We start from the raw sequence: 27,974 nt of genomic DNA on the forward strand, positions 1-27,974 counted from the left end.
GGCCAAATTAAATGTACAGGAGTCTTTTGCTAAAGTGCAAATGATATAGTGGCTGAAGCATTGGACCATTATTATCAACATAATGAAATTAACGGCCTTATTGTTGGTGAATATTTCATTTTTCAGTTTGAATATTTCTTTGGCTCTTCCAAAAATGTGTGATTGAAACAAAATTACCCTGATCAGGTGTTTAATGATCTACTAAAAGAGTGAGCCGAACATGGGAAAATTGTAATAATAAATGATTAAATTTCGTTCCCATGGTATGAAGAATTTTTAAAACTGTTAAACCTCTGCTGAAAACTTATGACTCAGATGCATAGACAGGCTTTGAAGGATGCTGCTCTGAAACTACGAGTCAATAATTGAGGTCAACTGAAAACTCTCAAGCAGGGATTGAGATGTAAAATGATAGATCGGCACTGATCTCGGGAGTTCACCTGCACAAGATAGTGTTCTTGATTTCCTTGTCTTGTATCATTATGGCCGAGGCAATTGTTGCTGCAATAACCGGAAAACCAATCACACAATCATAAAGTGGTGTGAACCAATTTTGTGCATGTTTCTGGGAGAGTTACAAGTCAGTACTAGGGTTTTGTATGTTTTGGAGGGAGACGTGTGTACCCTCGCACTATTTATCTGATGTCCAGCCCTCCCGAATAACATCTATGGTAATGCAATTCTTAAATTTTATTTCTAATGAGATTCTGCGCCTCATTGCACAAAGAGAAGAGACTTCATGTTCATCAAATCAGAAATAAGTAAAGAAAATAAGGGAAAGATAAATAACAAAACAGATGGCCCAATATTCACACCAAGGCATCATGTAAGAAACATTCCTTGCAGGCGCAATGTCTATGCAGGCTACTCTTCTAGCTAGAAGTCCTCACATCCATGGCTTTTGTAACCCTCAGTACAACCTCGCACAAGTACCTGCACCACAACGTCACCATCACTCTTAGGTCTTGCCTCAAGATTTTTTCACGTTGTCTCGTCAAATGTAATTTACGTATGACACACTGCTGCTTATTGTTGCACTGCAGAAGTCAAAGTACTTTGGTAAGATTGTGTATTTTTTTATTTTTGTCAGTGACTGTTTTACAGAAGTGGGATTGGATAGCAATACACATACGCCTAGATACCATTATAATTCTTATTTTGCATAGAGTTTGGCATGCGATATGTCCTCCATACGATCCCCAGGCTGCTGCAGGGCTTCCAATGGTCCACTCCGGGCTGCTGCAGGGCCTCCAACAGTCTACTCCACGGACATATCAACCCACAAACATGCCATCCTGCACCTCCTGCAGCCACCGCTCATCTTCTATGCACTTGGACGCCTCCTGCAGCCAACCTCTGAACCCCAGAGCACCTCGGAGGGCTTGGGAGCCACGTCTACACCTGCTCACCAGCATCTATCCACTCCTCTGACCTCTACGCCACCAAGTTATTGCAAGGTTTCCAGAAGCACAATCATTCCTAGAAGGCATTCGTAGCCTACTAGACAACTCTGCAGCAACTCCCTATCTTTGGTTTCCTGTCGACAAGGAAGTTTCCTTTCGCACGTTATTCTTCACATGACTATGCTGGTTTCTCTGACCTTCTGGGAGACTGCCTCCCTGTTTCCATTATTAGAAAAAAAGACACAAAGTGCTGAAGTAGCACAACGGGTCAGGCAGCATCGCTGGAGAACATGGATAGGTGATATTTTGGGTCAGGATCCTTCAGACTGGTGCTAAATTGCTTCACTTTTCATTGAGTTTTCCGTTGCATGTTCCATTGTTAGAACATGCCCTCATTCCTTGACAACACTCCCCAGTAACTGGAAGAGTGCCGACGGTATTTTTTGAGGTCAGAGCTCTGAGGAAAAGTTTTACCAATGCAGGGAATTCTACCTTTATTGCCTGCTGTTCCTGAAATAGCATTTCAAAAGGGACCTCATGAGCATTATTTTGAGCTGGTGCTAAAACATATGATATATTACTTTTAATAAAACTTTTTTAAAGGATTATGTGGATTAATAGTATTGCTTTAAGCCAGAAACTGATGCAGATTAATTTCCAGGCCAATGTTTTTAATTAAGACTATGATGGGTTTAATGGACAGAAACTATTCTAGATAGTGGATGGCACAAGGTCTAACGAATAAAGTTTTGAAATGATAGACCAAAGATGTGAAAGGAAAAATAGGAGAAACTGTTAACACAGAGGATGTTAGGACTTTGGAAATAATTGATACTATGGGGTATCGCAGATCAGTTGGTTAGAGATGGAAAATGTAAATATCAAATTAAAAAAGGTTTTTTATTAAATGATTTCCAGTGCATCAACTTTATTTGCTCGTATGAAATAGTGTGAGAGTCTGTTTGTTCAACCTGCCTCCAGATATTAAGTTTCAATGTGTCCAGTGGAACTGGGCTTTGAAAGCAGAGTACAATTGATGCTTAATACTCTTGAAACGTTTGACATTAATAATCAAGTGTATTTTCTTACCATTTTTGCCATTAAAGACGTGTGCATATTTGAATTCTAGCCACAAAACATAATCTGATCATCACATTTAAATTATTTTTTTCCCAAAATGTTTGTTACTTTTCTGGAAAAAGGGAAGGAAGTTGTCATCTGTTGGACTTTAAATGTTATTTACACTTTCATGTAAACTGGTTGAAAGAATCAGCAATCATCCAAAACGCAAGCTGCACACAGCAGGTGAAACATTGAGTAATGCCCCGTTCCTTTCACTTGCTGCCCGGTTGCTTTGTTTGCTCCGAGTGCCACCTATGAGCTATTTACTGCTTCAGTGCTTCGTGAGGTTTGTGCACAGTGATCAAGCCAGCTTTTAAACAACATTCCATCATTCCCAAAGGCAGATGTTCCAGTTAAATTTAATTACTTTAATTTCACAATTGTGCTGCCACTGTTGTAAGTTCTCATCCTTGAAAATTAAATATTGCAAACTTATACTTAATGAGAATTCTCTTGTAAAAACAGCATCCTTGAAAATGGTAATTTGATAATGAGATGACTGTCCTTGTAGAATTGTAGCTTTAAGCTGAGATGAAAGGAAACAGTAAAACGAAATCCCCAGTATATAAAAGTATCTTAACAGAGGAGTTTTAAATATAACCATTTCTTGATTAATGCAGCGAATGTGTTCTTGGGAAAATGTTTTGTTAAGCAAAATTTTGTAACTTGAAAAGACTGGTAATAATGCACTCTGGGCATTTCAGCACAAAGTATTGCTATGCACAGACAATGGCGAGCTATTTGTTATTGTGAAAAATAACTTTGTACATTGAAGATACATATATCAATGAGTCAACGGCTCTATAGAGAAAATTCAAATATAAATGGTGGAATTACTGCACCAAAATGTCCTCTTTTTAATGCAACCAAAAACTAGGATGAATTCTAACTTAATATTGTAAATCACAAGGGCATTTGTTTTTCACATGAGACCAGTGATTTGCATAACAATGTGAAGTAACTCAGCAGGTCAGGCAGCATCTCAGGAGAGAAGGAATGGGTGACGTTTCGGGACGAGACCCTTCTTCAGTCTGAAGAAGGGTCTCGACCCAAAACGTCACCCATTCCTTCTCTCCTGAGATGCTGCCTGACCTGCTGAGTTACTCCAGCATTTTGTGAAATAAATACCAGCATCTGCAGTTATTTTCTTACATAACAATGTGAATACATTGAGGAAGCGATAGATGAGGTCTAACATATCCAATGGTACCTTTATTATCACATATACCAAGGTATAGTGATTTTTTTTTGTGCATACAGATCAGGAAGATTATTGCCATACAGTAAACACAATGAAGAGGACTAATGCAAAAGGAAAGGTAGGGAATAAATGGAAGTCAAAAATAGAAACAGAAAATGCTTGAAACACCCAGTAGGGCAGGCGGCTTCTGTGGAAAAAGAAACGGTTAATATTTCAAGTCCATAAATAATGCCTGACCAGATGAGTAGTTCCAGCATTTTCTGTTTTTATTTTAGATTTAGATATAAAGTAGTTTTATTTAGACCATTGCCCTTTTTAAATAGCATTACTTTTCAAATATATATATATTGGAAATCCTTTTCAAAAGAAGGAGGCACCTGATGAGTAAACTTCGGGTTACATTTGTGCAGGAAGGGACACGCTGACAAGATGAATAATTTCCAAATGCCATTCGAATGATTAATTCTAACCAAACCATTTGACATTTTAGTCATGTACATGAAGATAACATTTATAAAATTTATTCACAGACTAAGATTATAAGGGCAGATAACTAACAAACAATAAACCAATAATGCAGTGGACAGTAAATGGGTTTTTTAAGTACTTGAAATCATTTTGAAACCATACAAGTACTGTCAACCATCTCAGTCTACCTAGCACTTCATAATTGGTTTGAAAGTATTTACTTCTTTAAATCAAGTTGAATACTTGCTTAGAGGGCATGTTTTAGAGGTTGGCATTATTTACTCCCATTTTTGTCTCTTTACCTCCTTGTCAAATTAATTATATTTAGCTCTCTGTACCTATGTTTATTCTTTACTAAATGAGCAGAATGCTCTTTATTTTGAGCAGGGATTAATATCCTTTCATTGAAACCTATTCCTTATACCTTTTTAACTGGAATGGGTGGGGTAGGAGGAGTAAAGAGGAAGAAGGAAATTAAATCTTATATTCCCCAGAAGCTTTGAAGAAAGTTTAACTATTTCTTTCCCTTATTATCAAAACTTGTACATATGGCATGTTCCCAGATGGAAGACGGAATGCTGTTTCCCGAGCTTACATTTGGGCATTATTGGAGCCACAGTTGATCCTGCAGACAGAGAGCTTACAATGGGAGCACAATGGAGAATTAAACTGGCATGTTGCGGGAAGCTAAGGGTTGCTCTTGAGGACTGAATGGCAGTGTTCTGCAAAGTAACCCATTTGGCTTCAACCTCTCTCGCTGGTGTTAATGCTCCACATGAGTCATTATCTAACCCAGTCAATGTAATGGAGTTGAACACACTGACAGCCAGCTGGCAGATTGGTAGCTGCAGAGCAAATGGCAGCACGTTCCAGACTTTCCTTCCTGCACACTGCAATACAGCAGTCAGGAATGCACTGGAAGTCCAATGAGCAAGCAGCTGACCTCACTCTGGCATTGGGAAGACATCTTTAAGTGGAGCTAAGTATATGTTCACTGATCTATCTACAGAGCTTTCCAACACTAAGGTCCAACATTTAACTTATGACCACCCCGTACATAACAACGAGCACTTGTGAGACCAGTGGGGTGGATGGGAATGGATTTAGTGGTTGATGTGGGGCTGCTGACATCTCCTGGGGGTGAGAATAGGGCATTTCGGTTTGCCTTCTTTCTCCCTTTCCATGCCCCAGCAATCAAGAGCTGGATTAAGCCGAGCAAAGAAGGGGGTGCTGAGCAGACTTGCCCCCTCGCTCACTGAATCATTGAGGGCGGCTGGTGACCGCTTCCCATGCCTGCTCATACTCCCATACACTGTTTTTGTTCATGTCTGACTGAATCCTCTCACAACCTGGGGACTCAAGAAAGGTTCCAACCTGAAGCGGCACCTATCTTTTTTCTCCAGAGATGCTGCCTGACTCGTTGAGTTACACTCTTGATTTATTCCCTCTTGATTTATTCTCCCCATCAGAATAGAAGTTTCTCTTCCGTCTAGTTTTTAAGACATATTACTTAGACAGCCTTGAAGTTCTCTCAGAGAATAGAGCTACCACCTGTTCAGCTAAGGCTGTTAAATCTACCTTTTCAAATTGTCCCTGTGGATTTTCTTGTCTTCTCTTCCAAGGCGCTTTTATTATATGCAGAAGACGAGCCACAATTGTGGTGCAATGAAAGTCAGACTAAGCTTCTATATGAGTTTAGCACAGCAACTATACTTTTTGATTCACTCCCCTCAAACATACCATGGTTTTCTTAGTTATGGACAATAATTGTTCTTACTTCTGAAGGTTATCGTTGCATCTGTGTCCCAAGATCCCTGTATACACTGGCATAGCTACTCTGTTTTCAAGCATTGTGAAGCTCTTTTCTTTTCATCAAATTGCTACCACAATACATTTTTCTTATGGAAATGTAGAAAATGTAGAAAATGTCCCTGTCATTTAAGAAAAGCTCTAAGCCTAATCCACTTTCTGGTACTGACCTGTTAACCCTGTGGCCTGCCAGCTCATCATGTGTACTTTTTAAAGTGATGAGGGTTTCTTCTTCCACTATTTTAGCCAGTGAATTCCAACTCTATAATCCTCATTGTGAATCTACAAACCTTATTGTTAAATCCCCAGATTTTGATACATGCAAAAGGAAATAAGTCCTTCCTATTCACTCTGGACCCCTTTAAATTTTATACAGCTCAGTATATTTGTCTGATTATTTTTCTGTTTATAGCAACATCTTTATAAATCTCTTTTCCGTTCTCTCTGGTATGCAGCTCTGGCGAAACCTCTCCGCCTTTATATTATTTTCCTCGGCAAATTAGTGGGAAGCATCACATATGCCTGTTTGACGACCTTATTAACCAGTGTGACTACCTTTAATTCTCAAGGTTCCACTGTTCCACCATGCATCTTAATTTTCTCCAATGTAGTGTGTACTAGACCAAGTGGACCCGTTGGGCCCAAACCTCTCCTGCATTGGTGGAGCACCCTCTCCTCAACCCCCCTCCCCTCTCCCCCCGTCCCCTCTCCCCCCCTCCCCCCTCTCCCTCCCCTCTCTCTCCCCCGCCCCCCAAATGAGAGTTTTAGTATATAGATACCATTGGAATTCTCTGCCTCAGAGGGCAGTGGATGCCAATTCTCTGAATACATTCAAGAGAGAGCTAGATAGAGCTCTTAAGGATAGCGGAGTCAGGGGGTATGGGGAGAAAGCAGGAACGGGGTACTGATTGAGAATGATCAGCCATGATCACATTGAATGGCGGTGCTGGCTCGAAGGGCCGAATGGCCTACTCCTGCACCTATTGTCTATTGTCTATTGTCTATTGCCTTGTTGTAGCTCTGCTAGTGCAATATCTGATTTTTCTCTGGATGAACTTTTGTCTCTCACTTTACTACCTTACACTTGACTACTTTACAATTGACCAAACCATCTATAAGGTCAAATGTTTAAAGTAGTTTGGTGCAAGAAGTTGCATTTTGGGAAGTCAAACCAGGTCGGAACTTTCACAGTGAATGTTGGGACCCAGACGAGTGTTATCGAGCAGAGGAATCTAGCAGTAGAGGTTCACAGTTCTGTGAAAGTGGTGCTGCAGTAGATAGGGTGGTAAAGAAGGCTTATGATACATTACCTTCATCAGTCAGGGTATTGAATAAAGAGGATAGAAGTTACCGGAATTAAATGTATACACTGTGTATACACTGGAATTTAGAAGGATGAGGGGGGATCTTATTGAAACATATAAGATAATTAGGGGATTGGACACATTAGAGGCAGGAAACATGTTCCCAATGTTGGGGGAGTTCAGAACAAGGGGCCACAGTTTAAGAATAAGGGGTAGGCCATTTAGAACGGAGATGAGGAAGAACTTTTTCAGTCAGAGAGTGGTGAAGGTGTGGAATTCTCTGCCTCAGAAGGCAGTGGAGGCCAGTTCGTTGGATGCTTTCAAGAGAGAGCTGGATAGAGCTCTTAAGGATAGCGGAGTGAGGGGGTATGGGGAGAAGGCAGGAATGGGGTACTGATTGTGAGTGATCAGCCATGATCGCATTGAATGGCGGTGCTGGCTCGAAGGGCTGAATGGCCTACTCCTGCACCTATTGTCTATTGTCTATTGTCTAAATACAATACTCCAAATGTGGCCTCACCAATGTCCTTTCCAACTGTAACATAATATTAGGCATTGGGGAGGCTACATTTGGAGTACTGTGTTCAGTTCTGGTCATCCTGCTAAAGGAGGGATGTCATTAAGGTGGAAGGAGTACAGAGAAGATGTTTGTGGATGTTGTCAGGACCCGAGTCCTGGGCTATAGAACGTCATCCAGGAGACTCCTGGTTTGGCTCTCACAGTTTCTAGTCATTTTGAATGGGAATGTCTTTTTAAAAATAATTTTGAAACCTTTGATTTTCCTCCTTATCAACCCCATTCTGATACAGATGTATCATTAAATAGCTGTTTACAATCTACTTTTGTGAAATCATTTTGCGATCTAAAAATTGCCTTCTCCCAGCTAAGCTCCTTAATTCTTATTTTATCTTTGAATCTTTTGGTAACCATGCTAAATTTTACTGAATTATAATCACAAACACAAAAATGCTGTCCCACTGATAATCTATCCAGCCACCATAATCCTTAATCAGTGTTTTGTTCTATTCTCCTCCATGTTCTGCTTGCTAACCATTCTGCTATTGCATTAATTTGTGTGACCCAACCTGAGTCCTGCATGATAGGCAAAACCTTTTGGGAGGCTTTTTCAATATTATTTCCCTATTGCCTGAAATTTAAACTTCTACTTCTACTTAATGTGGAGAAGACTGGAGAATGTTGAAAAGCTGGCTGCTAATTAGCTCTTACTTTGTCATTTACACAGGAAAAGTAAATTTCAATGCAAGTGTTTTCCACTTAACCTCGGGCAGCATTGATTGCTTTTGAGAGATCATTAGCAGTCATTTGTCATGAGGAGTGTGACATGGTTTACAAGTGCAGCTAAATACTAAAACAAAAATCTATTAAATATCAACTTTGAACTTTTGATCATAAACGATTTTTACGCTTGAGTTTTTTGTGTAATTGTCGCTGTCCTAAGGTGCGAGAGTAAGTCAGGATTTAAAAAAAAATCTTGAAGCAATTTTAGACTTTAGAAATCTAAATGCAGAAACAGGCCCTTTGGCCCTTTGAGTCCACGCTGACCAGTGATCACCACAAACACTAACACTATCCTACACATTTGGGACAATTTTACAATTCCACTGAGCCAATTTACCTACAAACCTGTATGCCTTTGGAGTGTGGGAGGAAACCGGAACACTTGGAGAAAATCCAAGTAGGAACAGGGAGAACGTACAAACTTCGTATTGACAGCACCCGTAGTCTGGATTGAACCTGGGTCTCTAATGCTGTAAGGCAGCATAAGGCAGCAACTTTCCCACTGTGCCACTGTGCTGCGCAGATGGCATTAGATGGCATTATTGACATATTAAATAATCCTTGCTGATTAAAGTTGTACATGTTGAAACATTAGAATGAAGGCAATGCTGGGACTGCTTCTTTATGGTAGGCAGTCCCTTGGGATTGAGAGCGACTTTCTTTATTCTTGTTCTTTAGTTTCTAACGTAAATGATCAGGTCACTTTGGGAGCCTCAGAATCTACCACAGGAGTGCTGGGATAGTTTGGACAGCTACAATGACACACAGCTTTACAAGCTGTTGTCTTATAGCTCCAGTAACGTGTGTAAGTCCGATCTCCTATGCTGCTATAGTGAAGTCTATAGTGAAGTCTCCCTGAGACAACATGAATATTCTCACACATCCCCAAATCATGTTGATACATTAATAGGCTACTCAATATTGCACCCAGTGTCGGTGGCTGGTGGGAGAAATGGGTATATGTGAGAGTATATATTTCTGAAAAATATGGAGAAATGGGATTAAAGGTATTCCTTTGAGAACTAGCATTAACTCAAGGGGCTAAATGAACTCCTGTCAAAAGGAAATATTACATGGTATATGAAAATCTGTTCATGTTTTCCCAGAGTTTCCTTGTGGAATATAATTGTGGGAGGATGGTATTATAGATTATCTGAAAACTTTTTGTTTTCTGTATTTAAGTATAAACCCTACCTCTCCACCTCTCCAATGCTTCAATGAACAAATCCTCGACCAGTCTCCAAATACCACATGTGCAAGTATGTGCAAATATGATCTGCATGTTGTTGTTGGATGCCTGAAGTTAACATGCAAATCAAAAATACTGCAGATACCAGAAATGAAAGAAATAAAAACAGGAAATGCAAAATATTAACTCTGCTTCTCCGCCCACAGATGTGGCATGACCTGCTGAGTTTTTCCAGTATTTCCTGTTTTTATTTAAGTTAAAATGCATTGGGTGTGGAGTGGCAGTACCTTAGATTGAATGACTCCATTCCAGCAGGAAGTAAGAAAGACTTAGACCAAATGTCACAGCATTGACAATGATCTGCATTCAGACTGGGTCTTTTGTCAACCTATTGGTTAGGCTCATGGCCTGCTTACTTGAGAATGAAATTAAGATTGTGATGAACTTCTGCGAACTGCAACATTTGAGAAGGTTTCAATTAAACCAGCTCTCAATCAAAGGCTTTGTGAGATCGAAGAAGATCATGTTCAATGGTTGGTGCTGCTCGCTGTATTTCATTTGGTTGTACCTTGAAAATCATAATTCATGGATCCATGAAATGGATGAAGTCCACATTGTGATTCAGTTAGCGGCTCTTCCACTACTAAGAGGAGGTAGGTTGAGGAGGATCCTGGCAATGACATTCCCTGAGGCACATTAAACGAGTCTCCTCTCTTGAAGGTGATTACTTTTATAGTGTCTCTGACGGCCCCAGGCGTATATTCCTCCATCCAGCTTTAGCAATAGAAAGGAATAGGAATACTTTATTGTTACATATGACTAGGCACAGTGAGATTCTTTGCTTGCAGACACAGTGCATACAAATAGCAGCCACCTGCAGCACTGACAAAGTTACAAAGCACGTTGGCTTCCCCCTTTTGTCTCCCACCAACAGCGGTTCCCCCATGTCGGGTCCCCATTGTCCTTTGTCCCCTCCCCCCCCCCCCCATTGTCCATTATTCTCCCCCACCTCCCTCACGGCGGTCCCCCCACGCCGGCTCCTCCATTGTTCTTCCCCTCCCCCCTCACGGCGGTCCCCCCACGCCGGCTCCTCCATTGTTCTTCCCCCTCTCTCACGGTGGCCCTCCACGCTCTCATCGATCGTCGACCGCGGGTCGACCCGCGAGGCATCACTTCCTGGGTACTTCGAATTCCTGTATCCACCTCCCATCAGGGTATTTTCCCCTTGCCTTTGGCTTAGCTCTACCCACAAGGATTCTACATCTTTTGATCCTTTGTCATTCCTTGCTTGAATTAAATTGAATTTCATTCCTCCCTGCAGAGTCACCCCTCTGCCCATTTGCCTGTTTTTTCGATATCCTTGGGTGTTCAGCTCCCAGCACTGATTCTCTTTCAGCCAAGTCTCTGTGATGCCCACAACATACCTATCAATTTCTAACTGCGTTATCTGATGATCCACATTTTGTTCCGTACACTGTGTGCATTCAAATATAAAACATTTAGCTCAATATTTACCACCCCTCTTCTCAAATTGGTCCCCTTTTTGCCTGAACTTAGACTCATCCCTTCCAAAACGTTCTGTCTTATTACTTCCTCTGGAGACATCAATAACCTCTCCTGTTCTGCTGCTCTGGTTCCCACTCCCCTGGGTCTTATTTGATTCAACATTCCTCAAGTCTGCCTTCCTGCCTTTTCCAAATAACCATTGATTCCTTTATTGAGTTAGAAGCCTCTCTATCTCATCTTTCAATATGGACAATGCATTAATGTATATAATGAAAGCTGAGTTAGATGGATTTCATTTTGCCTCCATAGAACTGTGTGGCAAGGAGTTCCAAAGACACTCAAACATTCAGGGAAAAGACATTCACCCTTACCTTTCTCAACGGTGAGCCCCCATATTCTGGGACAATCTTTCCTTAACTCTGAGCATCAGACTGTTTGCACTGCTACAGATGTGGTCTTTTGAGCTAGCTTTCTGTGTTTAATACCCGAGTACCTCCAAATCCCTTTGTGCTTCAGCGAAATGCAGTTTTTCTACATTTAAAATTTACTCTGTCCTTTTGTTCTTCCTTTCAAAATATTATGCCATCAGCTAAATATTATGCCCCCCCCCCCCCCCTCCCCCCTCCATCAATTGTTCTACAGGCATGAGTTTTTTGTTGGAGCTCTGCTGCAAGGTGCATGGGAGGAGCTTATTTTCCATTGAGGCACAGTGGAATTTCAAATCCAAGAGCATCTTTCGTTGGGGCGTTGCTTAATGTTTTGAATGTCAGTTAGGAAGGAGAAAACTTCCTTTGTAATGTTAATAGTAAACTTTTCAATAATTCTAAGCATAAATGTAAATGTAAAGATACTATCCGTGTTTCCTTTATTTTGGTAATTAGTGCAAAACGCTGCTATTTTTATGACTGAAAAAAAAATGCGTGTTTTATCTGCTTGTCTGATTATCTTTCCAAAATAGCTGAAGATGTCTGTGTATGTGCATGTGCTTGCGTGTGTGCTCGTGGTAATTTCAATCATGGTTAATGAGGTCTTCATTAAATTGCTTCTCTGCACCTGGCAGTAATGAGGGTTTACTGTGTTTTGAAAACTATAAAGTAAATTAGGCGCTCAGATTGGAAAATCATGGCTCTGTCCATCATATAAGTAAGTAACAGAAAAAAATTGCTGAGTCAAGAATAAATGATGCAACATTAGGGAATTTGTAATGAATGTTATAATATTTGCCAAAAAGCCTTGGGAAGTTGACATATGTTAGTTCAGCTTTTTATGAATACAAATGGAGTTCTTGTGTTGTCAATTTACATAATTTGTCAATGCAAACTGAAACATTACCCACTTGGCTCATGTGGACGAATGGTTCAAATTTCATCTGAATATTGATACCTGACAGATATATTAAAAAACAATTATCTCAATTGTGTTTTTTTCAATTTAGATAGAAAATTGAATTAATAAGGAATGGTAATTTAAAATTTAGCAAAGTCATGTTATTTTCTATTAAAATTGTTAACATGTTCCCCAGTCGGCTCAGAAAAATCCACTCTCAGAAAGCTGATAGCTCATTATAGTATATTTTTATTGAAGGGAATAAATGTTAAATTTACAAATGAGAATTGAAAATCATCACTTTAATTGCTCAGCCATGAGTAATTAGGCAACTTGCACATTTTTTCCCATTCTTTCTCGCCAAAAATGTTTCTAAAAATAGGTTTGAATAAATACTGGGAAATATGTACTATACAGGAAACGACAACAACTGTCATAAAAAGTTTCCAAGGCCTTCCACAGTATAATCAGTTAAAAAAAACTTGGCACAAGGAACTGCAGATGCTGGTTTACAAAATAAGGCACAAAGCACTGAAGTAGCAGTGAGTCAGGCAGTGTCTTTGGAGGACATGGATAGGTGACATTTTGGGGTGGGACCCTTCCGACTGATTGTAATAGGGGGACGAAAGCGGAGAGTGAGATGGGGACATGACAAAGCCTAGCATGTGACTACTGGTGATGGGTTTTTTGATTGGCAAATGATTAGCAAAATTTGGAGAACTCAATGTACATACATACGGTTGTAAGCTACCCAAGCATATGAAGCGCTGTTCCTCCTGTTTGTGTATGGCTTCACTCTGGCAATGAAGGAAGCCTAGGACAGAAAGCTCAGTATGGGTAGGGGAGTTAAAATGGTTAGCAACCAAGTGATCCAGCTGGCCTTGGCGAATCGAGCCAACTGTCGGTGGCACAATTGAATATGGAAACATAAGGACAGGCAATTCCAACAAAGTGCGCTGGAAGAATATCTGGCTTTTATGCTGGTGATGATTGTCGTGAATAGGAGGAAGAGTTCATGTGAGAATTTTAAACTGGGGATTACAGGACCCAATTAGGTTAACCAAGACAAAAAAAAAGAAAACACTGGAAATAGTCAGAAAGTCATGTTGCATCCATGAAGGGAGGAACAGAGTTAACATGCTACTAGACCAAGTGGCCCAAACCTCTCCTGCATTGGTGCAGCACCCTCTCCTCGCCTCCTCCCCTCTCCCCCCTCACTCCCCCCAACCGCCCCCCCATCCCTCCCTCCCCGCCTCCCCCTCCCTCCCTCCCCGCCTCTCCCCTCCCTCCCTCCCCTCCCCCCCTCCCCTCCCCCTCACTCCATCCCCCTCAACCCCCCTTATCCTCCCTCCTCCCCCTCTTCCCTCCACCCCCCCCTCCCTCCATCCCTCCCTCCCCCCTCCCTCCCTAGGAGAAAGATTTAAACTTTAAAATGTGAATAACTTAAAAAATATAACACCGATTTCAATGAAACTTCTTCCATTAGCACCAAAGGGACAACGGTGAGTTAGGTGGGCCTAAAATTGTTGCGCTATTGTGTACCATTTTGACTGTAGTTCAGGAACAAACAAACAAACAAACAAGAGTTTTAGTATATAGATGTCGCCAACCCTCTTTCAGAAATGGGAGTATTTAGAAAATGGGAATATTTACACTTGCAAAGGAAGGGGAGGTTTTAGGAGAAGATGAAAGGGACTATCTGTGATAAGGCGACCAGGATAGGACGGGTGACACAGATAGGTGCCGAACACCAGCGTGCTGAGAAGTAAATAAAGGAGTAAATAATAATGCTGAGGAGGAGAGAATAAAAATCTGTTGGAATGGAAGGGAGCAGATCACAGCACTTCCTGTTGAGAGGTCTTCGGTACCCTCTCAAATTCAACACAAATCAGCATCACCTTGAACTTTGCTCTCAACCCAATGAAAGACATTCCCTTTTGTTGTCTTCATTCCTTCACTTTCTCTTCAAGTGTATAATGTTTTCCCAGTTCTGAAGATAAGTGAACAACCTGAAATGTTAATACTATTTCTGTCTTCACAGATATTCCTGACCTGTTGAAATCTGAAATGAAAACAATGTGCATTGTTTTTATTTCAGATTTTAAACATCTGCAGAGTTTCTTGTGTTTAATTGGCCGGTACATGTTTACTTGAGTGAGGGAACTGTAATTTAGCAATCCCCCAGTTTGAGGGATGATAATTATCCTTTACTGTTATACTGCACGAACTGTATCTGAGTTAAGCTAACAGTCGTGCCATGTTTTTTTGCCAAAGGAACTACAAGAAATGCATGGGAGCTGGGGAATAAATGCATGTTGGAGAAGAGTGTCCTTCACTCTCTTCCTGTCCTCTGCCTGATCAATGAGTTTGATGCTGAGGTTGGGTATCTGAACTAGAAATTTTCAGATACAACACTGACATCATTTACCTCATGAAGGTACATTGAAATTTTTTAAAAGTAATTGACCTATTTTTTCCCTAATGTTTTTGTTGAGTTATGAGGTCCATTCTGACCCAGCTACAAATGAGAAGACTGTATTGTCAAAAAAAATATTTCTTATCAGTGTAGTTTATTGTTTTTTTTTTCTTTTTGGACATTTCACTTTTATTCACATTTCATACAAACCTATTTCTGGGCTTTTATTCACAAGCAAATTTTGCAATGATGTTTTGTTTTTTTTTCCTTTCATTTAAGTTTACATGTCAGCTGCAGCTCCTGTCTAACAATTTCCTTCTCTAACGTACAATTATTTAAAGCAATCTCATAATGTTAGGATATTACAAATGGCAAAAATAAATCCATGCGGATGAAAAGTTTGCTTTCACACACACAATGGATTATTCCCGCCAAAACTCTATCCCTTTCCTTTTTAGAAACTGTTATAGGATTCCTACTTCCATATGTCTATTGCGTATTCTACATGTTAACATTTTTTCCAGATACTGAATAATTCTCCTTGTCTTCCATCGTTGTTTCAATTGTCATTTCCAGTTTGTGCTGTTCAGACATTAGTTTGCCTACCGTGGAAATAATAGATCTCAAATTCACTTTGAATGAACTACAAATTTGGATTGTTCTATTAGGTCATCTTTATGGCAAATATGCCCCCATCATAACTACATAACTAAACTTTCTCGTTTCTGATATAATAGCAAATCTCTCCTACAATATCTGGTCATGACACTTTCCTGATCTAGACTACTCAACTGCCTCAACTACTTCCTCCCCTCATGATCTTTTCCACCTTTATAAAATAACCCCTCACCCTCTTGCGCTCCAAGGAATAAAACCCGAGCCTGCCCAAACTCTCCCTATAGCTCAGGCCCTTGAGTTCTGGCAACATTGTCGTAAATCATATCTGCACCCTGTATAACTTTAACATAACACCCCAATGACAATAGTCAATACCCTGACTGACGAAGGCCAATGTGCCGGAAGCCTTCTTGACCACCCTATCTACCTGTGATGCCACTTTCAAGGAACTACATACCTGCACTCCTAGATCCGTCTGCTCTACAACACTCCCCAAAGCCCTGCCACTCACTGTGAAAGTCCTGCCCTGGTTTGGCATCCCAAAATGCTGAGAATGGAGGAATATATGGATCATGTGAAAGCATATGAGTTTGTTTATCGTGCCATTATGTTTGGCATAGACATTGTGCATTGAAGAGTCTGGTCCTGTGCTATACTGTTCCATGTTCCAATTGTTTGAAGTCATTTTAACAATGTTCTTTCCTTGTGCATTTTTGATACATTACTAGTGTTGTTTTGCTGCCAGCAGTGTTATTTTTTCATTGGAGGCTGTAAACTGCTGACCAAGAGAAGCTGTGCATTTCTATTCTCAGGTGATAAATATGGCATGTGACCAGAGCATAAACAAAGAAGTTTATAATCTCAATAACTAAAAAAACATTGTCTTGTGCATTTGCCCTATCTATTCCCATCATGATTTTATACACCCCTATACGATCACCCTTTAGCCTCCTTCACTGCAAGGAATAAAGTCCTAGCCTGCCCAACCCCTGCCTATAGCTTAGGCACTTGTGTCCTGAAAATATCCTCGTAAATCATCTCTGCACCCTTTTAGTTTACGATACCATACGATACGATAGATTTATCCCAGGAGGGAATTTGATCTGCCAACAGTCATTAAAAAAAACAAACATGAAATTAAAGTGACGAGTGGAAAGGATTGGGGATAGGCGAAGATTGGGGAGGGGGGGTGGTGAAGGGAATCAGTCTCAGTCTACCTCACGACAGAAGGAGGAGGAGTTGCACAGTTTGATAGCCACAGGGAAGAAGGATCTCCTGTGGCGTTCTGTCCTGCATCTTGGTGGGACCAGCCTGTTGCTGAAGATACTTCTCAGGTTGACCAGTGCGTCATGGAGGGGATGAGCTGTATTGCCCAGGATGCTCCGCAGTTTGAGGAGCATCCTCCCCTCCAAGACCACCTCCCATGAATCCAATTCCGCACCCAGAACATAGCCAGCCTTCCTGATGAGTTTGTTGATCCTGTTGGCGTCCGCAGCCTTTGCCCTGCTGCCTCAGCACATGGCAGCAAAGTACATGGCACTGGCTGCCACCGATTGGTAGAACATCTGCAGCATCTTACTGCAGATGTTGAAGGAGCGGAGCCTCCTCAAAAAGTACAGCCGGCTCTATCCCTTCTTGTACAGGGCCTCAGCGTTCCTGGACCAGTCTAGTTCACTGTCCAGGTACATTCCAAGTTATTTGTACTCCCTGGTAAACTGCACATCCACACCATTGATGGAGACAGGGGATAGGGGTGTTCCTCTCCTCCTAAAGTCCACCAATAACTCCTTAGTCTTGAGCTGCAGGTGATTCAGCCCACACCACTCAACAAAGTCATTGACTACACCTCTGTATACAGCTTCCCTACCCTCACTGATGCAGCCCACAATTGCAGAGTCATCGGAAAACCTCTGCAGGTGGCAGGAGATGGAGTTATATCTGAGGTCCGAGTTGTAGATGGTGAACAGGAAGGGGGAAAGGACCATCCCCTGTGGGCCCCTGTGTTGCTCACTACCGTGTCTGGGACACAGAAATAAACGGGTCCCTGTCAAAATGGCAGACAGTGGTGTGTTGAGTGCCACAAGGCACTAGTGGGGTACCACAAGGCTCGGTGCTGGGGCTGCAACTATTTACAATATAAATTATTTAGATGATGGAATTAAAAGTAACACTAGTAAATTTGCAGATGACACGAAACTGGGTGGCAGTGTGAACTGCGAAGAGGATGCTAGGAGGTTGCAGGGTGACTTGGACAGGTTGAGTGAGTGGGCAGATGCGCAGCAGATGCATTCTTATGTAGATAAATGTGAGGTTATTCACTTTGGCGGCAAGAGCAAGGAGGCAGATTATTATCTCAATGGTGTCAGATTAGGAAAAAGGGAAGTGCAACGAGACCTGGGTGTCCTTGTGCACCAGTCACTGAAAGTAAACATGCAGGTACAGCAGGCAGTGAAGAAAGTTAATGGCATGTTGGCCTTTAAAATCGAGAGGATTTGAATAAAGAGGTCCTTTTGCAGTTGTACAGGGCCCTGGTGAGACCACATCTGGAGTATTGTGTGCAGTTTTGGTCTCCTAAATTGAGGAAGGACATCCTTGCTATTGAGGCAGTGCAGCGTTGGTTCACGAGGTTAATCCCTGGGATGACGGGACTGTCATAGGAGGAAAGATTGGAAAGACTGGGCTTGTATTCACTGGCATTTAGAAGGATGAGAGGGGATCTGAAAGAAAAATATAAAATTGTAAAAGGACTGGACAAGCTAGATGCAGGAAAAATGTTCCCAATGTGGGGGAGTCCAGAACCAGGGGCCACAGTCTTAGAATAAAGGGGAGGCCATTTAAAACTGGGATGAGAAAAACCTTTTTCACCCAGAGTTGTGAATTTGTGGAATTCTCTGCCACAGAAGGCAGTGGAGGCCAATTCACTGGATGAATTTAAAAGAGAGTTAGATAGAGCTCTTGGGGCTAGCGGAATCAAGGGATATGGGGAGAAGGCAGGCACGGGTTACTGATTGTGGATGATCAGCCATGATCACGATGAATGGCGGTGCTGGCTTGAAGCGCCAAATTGCCTCCTCCTGCACCTATTTTCTATGTTCTATGAGCCATCTACAATTTTTATGAACGACAGATGACAAGATATTCAATGCCTGAAACAAAAGAGAAAATACAACTTAGTTTAATTTATTATCATGTGTACCGAGGAACAGCGAAAAGCTTTTGTTGCATGCTAACAATACATGATTGCAATTGAACCAGTCACAGTGTACAAATACATGATAAGGGAATAACGCTTAGTGCAAGATAAATCTAGTAAAGTCCGATCAAAGATAGTGCTAGGCTCTCCAATGAGGTAGATAGTAGTTCAGGACTGCTCCCTCTTCACTGCAACCTGAAAACATTGGCTAATTTCACCTTAAACAACATTAATGTGCCAGAACTATGTAACTGTGTGAAAAGGTTCCACTTTCCAACATTGTTATTTTCTCAATATTGAAAAAAAAATGTCTTTAAAACAAACTATCGTTTGGCTTGTGTAGGCAGCCTCTTTCACTGTGAATGGCTGGCTAATCCTATGAGGCATTCGATCATAGTATTGGTTTTGGTTTCAGAGGGACATTGATTTCATCCTTTGGAAACGTCCATGCTGACTAATTACTAAACACTTCAAAACCAATTTAATTGTTATTTTGATCGTTTTAACTGTAAATTGAGGCCAAGGTACTCGCGCTCTAGCTGGTAAACCTTGTAGTATATGTCATGGTCAAGACAAAGAGTCACGATCTTAAAAACTCTGATGTGAGCATTTCTTGCCAGGCAGGGAAAATGACATGAATCCTGGTGCTGAATGGTGAATGTGGCTCCCTTCCATGAACCTAGCAAGCAAATTGTTGGTGTAATTATCGATTATCCTTGTGACCATGGTGGTGGAAGTTTCTTGGAGAGAGGGTCTTGTTCTTGAAATCTGGAGCTATGAGCAGAACTACATCTTTTCCCAGAGACTGATTCATGAACTTTCTAAAAGCTAATCAGGTGAACTTGGGCTTCTAAATTCCAGCTTGTGGAAGACCTTCCAGTATGATAGAGCCCTAACATGAAAATACAAAGGAAATTTTCAGATGCTGCACTGAATTTGGATATTCTTCGGACTTGTCATGATGTACTATTTGCACATACTGAACCTATGTTACTTGCCGTTTCAGAAACCTCGGGAGCTGTAAACTCAAGCAGGCATTGCACCACCATATTACGAGATCATAATTTGATCTCTACAATTGCATAATGCAAATACATTTTGGAAATTGAAAGAATGCCTTTGCACTCTGATCAGGGCATTTAGAAGATTTATAATATTGCTTTCAAGCTCCTAATTGGATATCAAGTGTTTGGTAGTTCTTCTCAGACAGGCCTGTGCCGCATTGCACCAGGGATAAAAATTAATTTTATTTCCAGAGAGAAATCCTATGCTAAAACAGTCACACCACTTGAATATGCAAGTGCATTGTTGATTATTATTGGGCTTAAAATGAGTGTGTCAGTTCTCCGAGTATTCATGAAGATTGGGATCTGTTGATTTGCAGTAGTACCTCAGGCTCCTGTGCTTAATAACACTTGCAATGACATGATGAATGTATCATAGAATATTGCACAGCTTTAAAAGTCCAGTTGTCCATATTACCCTTAATTGTACGGATACTGTTTCACAGTTGATGTGAAGATGTTAGTTTATTTTAAGAAACAGTGAAATCAGCTGCTGGTTTGATTGAATTATTTTAGATATAGGACTGGACTCACATTTTTTCATTTGCTAATTTTATAGGGAACACTTCAAAATACTGAAAATATTAACTCTCAGCTTTTCCTACAAAAAAAGTAGTACAAAATTATGTAATACAAGATTTCTGTGCAAATAGCATGAGATTTCATAAGGAACTGAGTTGACATCTTTGACTTTTCTGATTGTCGATCAAAACAAAGTTACTTAGCACATTGGCGAATTGACACTTGACCTTTCCAATATAAACACAGTCCCATCAGAGCAGTGAATGCAATATATTAATTGAATCAGACGTAGCTGATGCAAATTGTTTTCTCACAAGGGAGGCATACTTCCAGCCAGATCAATACTGGATTGCAGTGGTCCAGCAAGCACCCCTTCTCTTGTTGGTTTGCTGCTGAATCTGGCGAACGAGAGTGGGTATCTGTCACAAACACACAGACTGCCACAATTGTCTGGATTTTGCATTCTTTCACACAACTGCTGTTCCTTCCCTCTTGCTTTGCATCACTCTGGCATTTATATTTACCATTTTCCTTCTGAAGAAAACTTTTCTTCTGAAGAAAATGGTGGTCCAAAAGCAACATATTGGAGATGCTTGAAAGTCATCAACCTAAAACACTGAAATAAAGGCAGAAAATGCTGTGAAACACTCAGCAGATTAGGCAGCATTTATGCATAGAGAAACAGAGTTAACGATTCAGATTTCCAGCATTTGCATTTTTAATTTTATTTTCATTTACAAATCAAAGACGTGGCCCTTGTTTCTCTCACCACAAATGCTGCCTGATCCGTTGAGTGTTCCCAGTATTTACTGTTTATACTTCGGTTTTCTTCCAGAACTCCAACTGTGTCTTCTCTGTCATGCACATGTGCAGCACAGGCCATTCACAACCTCCTACACCATAGGTGTTGCTAAGCACCTCCGTTCTGATCACAATTGTGGTCCTGACTTCTCAATTGTCCACAATTGTGGTCCTATTTTCCTCCTTCCCTGTCTCAATGGATACTGTCACCTTTGATTTCCTGTACAGACACAGTTAAATATCATACAGTCCCTCTCCTCAGTATTCTGCAGATCTTTCCTCAGAACTTAAAGTAACGTCACATTTTACACCCATTAGCAAAAAAAAATGTGATGGGAGAAGAAACCAGTTGGAACAATGAGATACCCTTCCTTTTATTTGCAGCAGGGAACAACTTTTGCAAAGAATGCAAAATCCAGACAATTGTGGCAGTCTGTGTGTTTATGACAGATACCCACTCTAGTTTGCCAGTGTTGCTATCCAGGAATATAGGAAGAGATGTTGATGTTCTTGGGAACAAAAATCTGCTCGTGGATTCTGGGCCTGGTTTATATCACTCGGAGTTGCCTGGTTTTTTTTCCTTTGTAAAATTGGTCACTTTTATCACCAAAGCTTGTTTCAATAACATATGTTTGTTGCACATGAAATCAATACCTGCTTGTAATTTTTTTTGCAATCCTCAACATTTCTCTTACATCAGTAACTGGAAAAATAGTGCAGAAAATTAACAGGAATTAACATTGAAGGTTACCGGATTACCCAGCAATTCTATTCTCCTAAATAAGCTCAGTGATGATCAGGCAGCCCATATTTCCTTTCTCCAAGCTGGTAACTGTGGCTGTCTGTAGAAGAGAACAGTGCTCGGTCAGTGGTTGAGTATCTTAGTGTCTTGTTCCTGAGATCATAATGTTAAAGTGCCCGGGAAGAGGTAATGCGAGATGTCCAGATTGCTTGTGGAGGGAGAAGGACATGAGGAAGGAGTTGTTCATCCATCGACTCCTCCCAAGCACCAATTTGTTGGTCATGGTTTCATCCTAGGTCTCAAGGGTGGCAAATGGAAAATCGTCATGGTCGTTGCAACTCTTTAATTATTTGGCTACTGCTATTTGTAGTTCTGCAGCAATGATTCTGCTGTGATACTGCTGGTATTTTAGGTTCGGTCATCAGTAGCATTCCTCTTGGCATCTCTCCCTATCTTGCTGCTCATTTTGACCCTGAAAATGAGTCCAAGTAGATTTTTAGGGTTTTAAGGATATTTTGTCCCTCTGAGACTACACACCAAAACAAAGATTATAGACCATGGAGTTAAGAAAAACATTGTCTATTACATTTAAATCACAGGTTGATGTTCCATAAGCTTGCTTTAGCCATGGAACTTGCAGCTTTGAGGTGTATTTGTTAATCAATAAATGCAACAAATCGACCCCATCCTGTTTCCACTCCACAGTTTTTCTCTTGACAGTTGCTTACTCAGTGTTTCCCTTGGCTGGGTTTCCAGTTCAGTTAATTTCTGTATAAGTGGAATCATACTAAATGTTACAATAATTCAATTATGATGTCTCTGGTACATAGGTTGCACTATTTGTGTGGATAATTGTATGTTTATTAGTACATTTGGTGAGAAAAGGATTATCTGTAGCAGAAATCATGGAGTTAATATGTTAAATCAACTCCAGACTGTAGGATGGAAAACAGCGAGATTCAATACCAAACCACCACTGAGAAAATGTGGACTAATGAATTAAAGCATGAAACTGCTCAGGAGGTGTCCTTTCATCGAATACTGCCAGTTAGTTTTCCTTCTCTATCTTTAAACCTGCAGGTTCCCTGTATTTTGTCCAATTTACTTTCTATTGGATTTATTCCTCATCACCCAAGTCCTGCCTTCTAGATAACTTCAATTCACTGCATAACATGAAGTATAACATGAATTCCCCTCATCCTGACTCTTAGTTCTTTTGTCAGTTTCTTCTCGGACTAGGCTGTATAGTTGCTGGGGCCTCCTCTATCATTCATTATATTCATGGCTGCTCTGATCATGGCTTTCATGGCCTTCAATCTCTGTCTCCTTCATGCCCCAACCACCAACTCCCATACACACCAAAAATTGGCATATCCAGCTTTCAATATAACCAGTGATTCTGGCTCTTAGGTAAAGAATTCCAAAGGTTTTCAAGAAATTCTTCACCTCAGTATTAAATAGATGATTTCCTATTCTGAAAGTGCTCCCATATTTTGGATTTCCCACATGAAGTGAATCATCCTCTTAGCATCCAGCCTGTTAAATCGCCTCAGAAACTAATATGGTTTGTTGAGATCACAACTTTCTTGTCTAAACACTAATGAGCATGGACCCAACCTGCACAACATTTCCTCATTTGACTTTCACTTCACCCCAGCAATTAACCGGGTGAACAGAGAGATCTTGAGGTCCAAGTTCATAACTCCCTGAAAGAGGCAACACAAGTAGATGGAGTGGTAAAGAAGGCACGTGGTACATTTCCCTTCATTGATCGGGATATTGAGTATAACAATCAGGAAGTCATGATGCAGCTTAACAGAACTTTGGTTCAGCTGCATTGGAAGTGTCGTGTGCAGTTCTGGGTGCTCCATTACAGAAAGCATGTAGAGGCTTTGGAAAGGGTGCAGAGGAGGCTTACCGGAATGATGCCTTGATTATGGAATATTAGCTGCAAGGAGAGATCGGACAGACTTGGATTGTTTTCACTGGAATGCTGGAGGCTGCAGGGCGATCTGATTGATGTATTTAAAATTATGAGAGGCACAGAGAGGGTAGACAGCCAAAACCTTTTTTTCTTCCAGAATGGAAAAATCAAATACTAGAGGGCACAGTTTTAAGGTGAGAGGGGCACTGTTTAAAAGAGATGTGCAGGGCAAGATATTTACACGCGTGTGTGCCTGGAGCGTGCTGCCATAGACAAATACAATAGTGACATTTAAGAGTATTTTGAATAGGCATATGGATGTGCAGGGAATGTGCCATATTCCCTGATATGGATTAAGGGCAGGCATGGCATCATTTTCGGCATTGTGGGTCGAAGGGCCCGAAGCTGTACTCTTCTATGCTCTATGAGACCAAAAGTATAACACTGCACTACAACTGAGTTCTCACAAACAATTAGTACAAATGTAGCAAGATCTACATCATCATTATTAACTCCCGTCTTAGCAAAAAAAGGGGGCACGTTGGTGCATTTTCTTTCCTAATTACTTGTTGATCCTGCATGTGTTTCATGGACAAGGAATATAAAATATCTCCGCTATGGTGACGTTCTGTATTTTTAAAGTATTTGTACCATAGTTTTCAACTATTATACTCCCTTTCATTGATTTTGAACACCTCTATTAAATTCATCCCGAATCATGTCTAGTTTCCCTAATATGGCCACTTAACTGCAGTTCATATTCCTGCTATCAATCAAGTAAATCTCCTTTGCACACTCCATATTGCATTGACATTCTTTCTCAAAGCATTTAGCATAACATCCTTGTTTTACGCTCTCTGCCTCTTTTGTTAAATCCAAGGATCTTGTATCTTTTTTTGAACAAACCTCATTTTATGCTGCTACCTTCAAAGATTTCTCTATTCCTGCACCCTTTTAAGTTTGCATTTCCTGTATAGGTAGGATGGTTCAGAACAAGGTGTTTCTGCTCTAAGATGATCTCTGCTATCACTGACCATTTTGAAATTTAAGAAATTACTTGGAACACCTCCAGCATATGTTTGTTTAGAAGGGTGATGATATAGTGTTCTGAGAACCTCAAGAACAGCGTGCCCTTGTTTTGTTTTATTCTTAGTCCCATCTGTTTAGCAGTAAAGTATTCCTGTTTCTCTACTGGGATTTGTGGTTCTTCAGTGTAACCAAAGCTATATTTATTACTTCTAAAAGTTATCTTGTTTTATCTTTCAAAGTAAATTGTGTATATAGGAGACACAAGAAACTGCTGAATCTTGAGCAAAACACAAAAGGCTAGGGGAATTCAATGGGTCAGGTAGCATCTGTGGAGGGAAAGAATAGCTGACTATTCTGTTTGGGGAGGAAGGAACTGCAGATGCTACACACAAAACCGAAGATAGACACAAAATGCTGGAGTAACTCAGCGGGACAGGCAGCATCTCTGTTGAGAAGGAATGGGTGTCGTTTCGGGGCAAGACCCTTCTTCAGATTCTTCAGACTGATCAAGTCTTCAATATGAAGAAGTGTCCCAATCCAAAACATCATCTGTCCATCCCTTCACAGATGTTGCCTGTTTCCAAAGGCTTTAGACTTCTTTCTTGCAGGTATAGTAATGCCTCATTGTTTTTCTCTGCAGATATTCAGGACGAAAGCAGTGGATCTAGGCAGCAAACTTCTACCTGCTTTTAACACACCTACTGGAATTCCTTGGGCTCTGTTGAATATCAAAAGGTAACCATTTCAGCTGTAAAACATTTTATTCCCCTTTCATGAAACTTCTGAGCATAACTGTTCAGTTTATTAACACGTCAGTATAAAATACATCTAAGGTACAATAAAGTTATGAGGTTTTTTTATGTCTCTTAAATTTTGTTTTGAACTGTTCTAACAATTGTTATAAAACACACAGTTAAAAATTGTATTTTGTCTTCATTGCCTTTATCTTCTCCTAATATGTGTGTTACTATAAATGCCAGCTGACATGAGGAAACTTGCACAGACATTGTGCAAGCCCTGACATTTTGTATTGGCTGGCTGGTGGATCAAGGATGATGATGAGCTAGAATTAAAATCTGACAGCAGCAGGAGAGCTACATTAATGATGAACATTAATTATACATTTGCACCTTTATGCTAGTGGCCATAATTGTCTTTGGTGGGGGATACAGGTCATTTCCTCCATCTGCATATCCTTGGTCCAAGCAACACAGCTGAACCTGATCCTATTCCACTTCCAATCTTCAACAAGGTCGCCAGAGCTGGGATCTGTATCCTGTGACTTAAACTCACCAGGAAGGACCCTGATGAATTCCCCATTCCCAATTTCCTGAACCCTTTCTGCTCTGTGCAAGTTACTTCCATGTAGGCAATGTATTTGCTGACTTCATTCAGTGCATCAGATCAAGATGAAAGGTAAGTGAATTGCTTGATGACAGATGCCACATTCTCTTGACCACCTTTTTTCCCTGTTCTCCCGCTGGTCTTTGGCTCAAAGTGATTTATTCAAAAGCCACTTTTTGGAAAGATTCTTTCATTAAACTATATATTTTGGCTGCACGTTATTAATCATTTCACTGTCAATATTCATACATTGATAAATTTATAACATTACTGATTAGAGAAGGTCACATTGGTAAAGCATATGTACTTTGAATATTAACTTGCATGTGGAATAACTCCAGTGTCCCAGTCAAATGAAGAGATCTGTTCACACTCAAATTCACTCAGATTTTAATCTAGAGGAACACAGAGGAATTGAAGTCAATGCTAATTGGATGCAGTTGTGTATTCACCAAGTAATAATGTTAACATCTGAGTACTTCTACATGCACTAGATCTGTAACATCTGTGTATCTGAATAGAAAGTAAAGTCAGGTGTGGTTTGCAAATTGGAGCAGCTTGAATGGGACATCTTGATCAGCATGAACAATTGGGTTGAAGAGCCTGTTTCCATCCTGTATGACTATCATTCCATAATTTCTTATAATCATAAAGAAATTAAAGGACTTTGATGCTGCAGGTAGTGCAGCTTGCAGAGCCAGTCATCCAGGTTTGATTTTGTTTTCAGGTACTATCTTTGTGGAGTTTGCATGTTCTCCCTATGCCTGCAAAGATTTTCTTTGGGAGCTTCTGTTTTTCCCACAGACCAAAGATATATCGTGTAAGAAGGAACTGCAGATACTGGTTTACACCGAAGTTAGACACAGAAAGCTAGAGTAACTCGGTGGGTCAGACATCATCTCTGGAGAAAGGAATTTGAATTGAATTTGAATTTGAACTTGAATTTCTTTATTTGTCATTCAAAACAAGTTTGAACGAAATTTAGTTACCATGCCTTCACAACACCAAAAAAGCCACAAAAATACACAACTACATAATTCAACACAAACATCCATCACAGTGACTTTCCTCCAGGCACCTCCACACTGTGATGGAAGGTAAAAAGAAAGTCTTATCTCCTTCTTGCTTCTTCACCTGTGGTCAGGCAGTCAAAACTGCAGTGTCGAGGCGATCGAGGCTCCCGACTCTGAAGCCCCTCCAGGCGATGGAAGATCCCGCAGCCAATTTTAAGCCGCACCGGACGATGAAAAGTCCTGCAAACGGTGTGTCAAGGCGATCAAGGCTCCTGACCCTGAAGTCCCCGCCGTGCGATGGAAGATCCCGCAGCCGATTCCAAGCCGCGCCGGACGGCGAAGAGTCCGGCAAATGGGTTGACCCAAGCCCCACGATTCTGGGTGGACAAAGACACTGCCGCTGGAGCCCCCAAAACTCGGTTGCCAACCAGGGACCCGTGAGCTCCTGACGCCACAGTCCACAGAGCCCGCGGCCGAAGCCTCCGAAGTCAGCCAGCTCCTCGATGGTAAGTAAGTCTGGAGGCCGCCAGCTCCCTGATGCTACGCCGCAGCACAAACGGAGATGGAACCCGGAAAAAGGTTGCATCTCCATTGAAGAAGGAGATTATTCAAAAAGTTTCCCCCACTCCCCCCCACCCCCCACATAATATACAACTAAAAGTAAACTATAACATACATCTA

General features: G+C 40.9%; 1 protein-coding gene across 1 annotated transcript in view; it reads left to right on the forward strand.

Annotated features, from left to right (window-relative positions):
- The window catches only part of man1a1 (mannosidase, alpha, class 1A, member 1), a 358,244-nt gene that overhangs the window by 233,396 nt on the left and 96,874 nt on the right, over window positions 1-27,974 (forward strand). Inside the window, exon 5 of the mRNA XM_078399598.1 lies at window positions 25,577-25,671. Coding sequence (XP_078255724.1) covers window positions 25,577-25,671 — 95 coding nt within the window. The remainder of the gene's footprint in view (window positions 1-25,576; window positions 25,672-27,974) is intronic.

The sequence above is a fragment of the Rhinoraja longicauda genome, chromosome 5, assembly GCF_053455715.1.
Source record: "Rhinoraja longicauda isolate Sanriku21f chromosome 5, sRhiLon1.1, whole genome shotgun sequence".
Classification (NCBI taxonomy): Eukaryota; Metazoa; Chordata; class Chondrichthyes; order Rajiformes; family Arhynchobatidae; genus Rhinoraja; species Rhinoraja longicauda.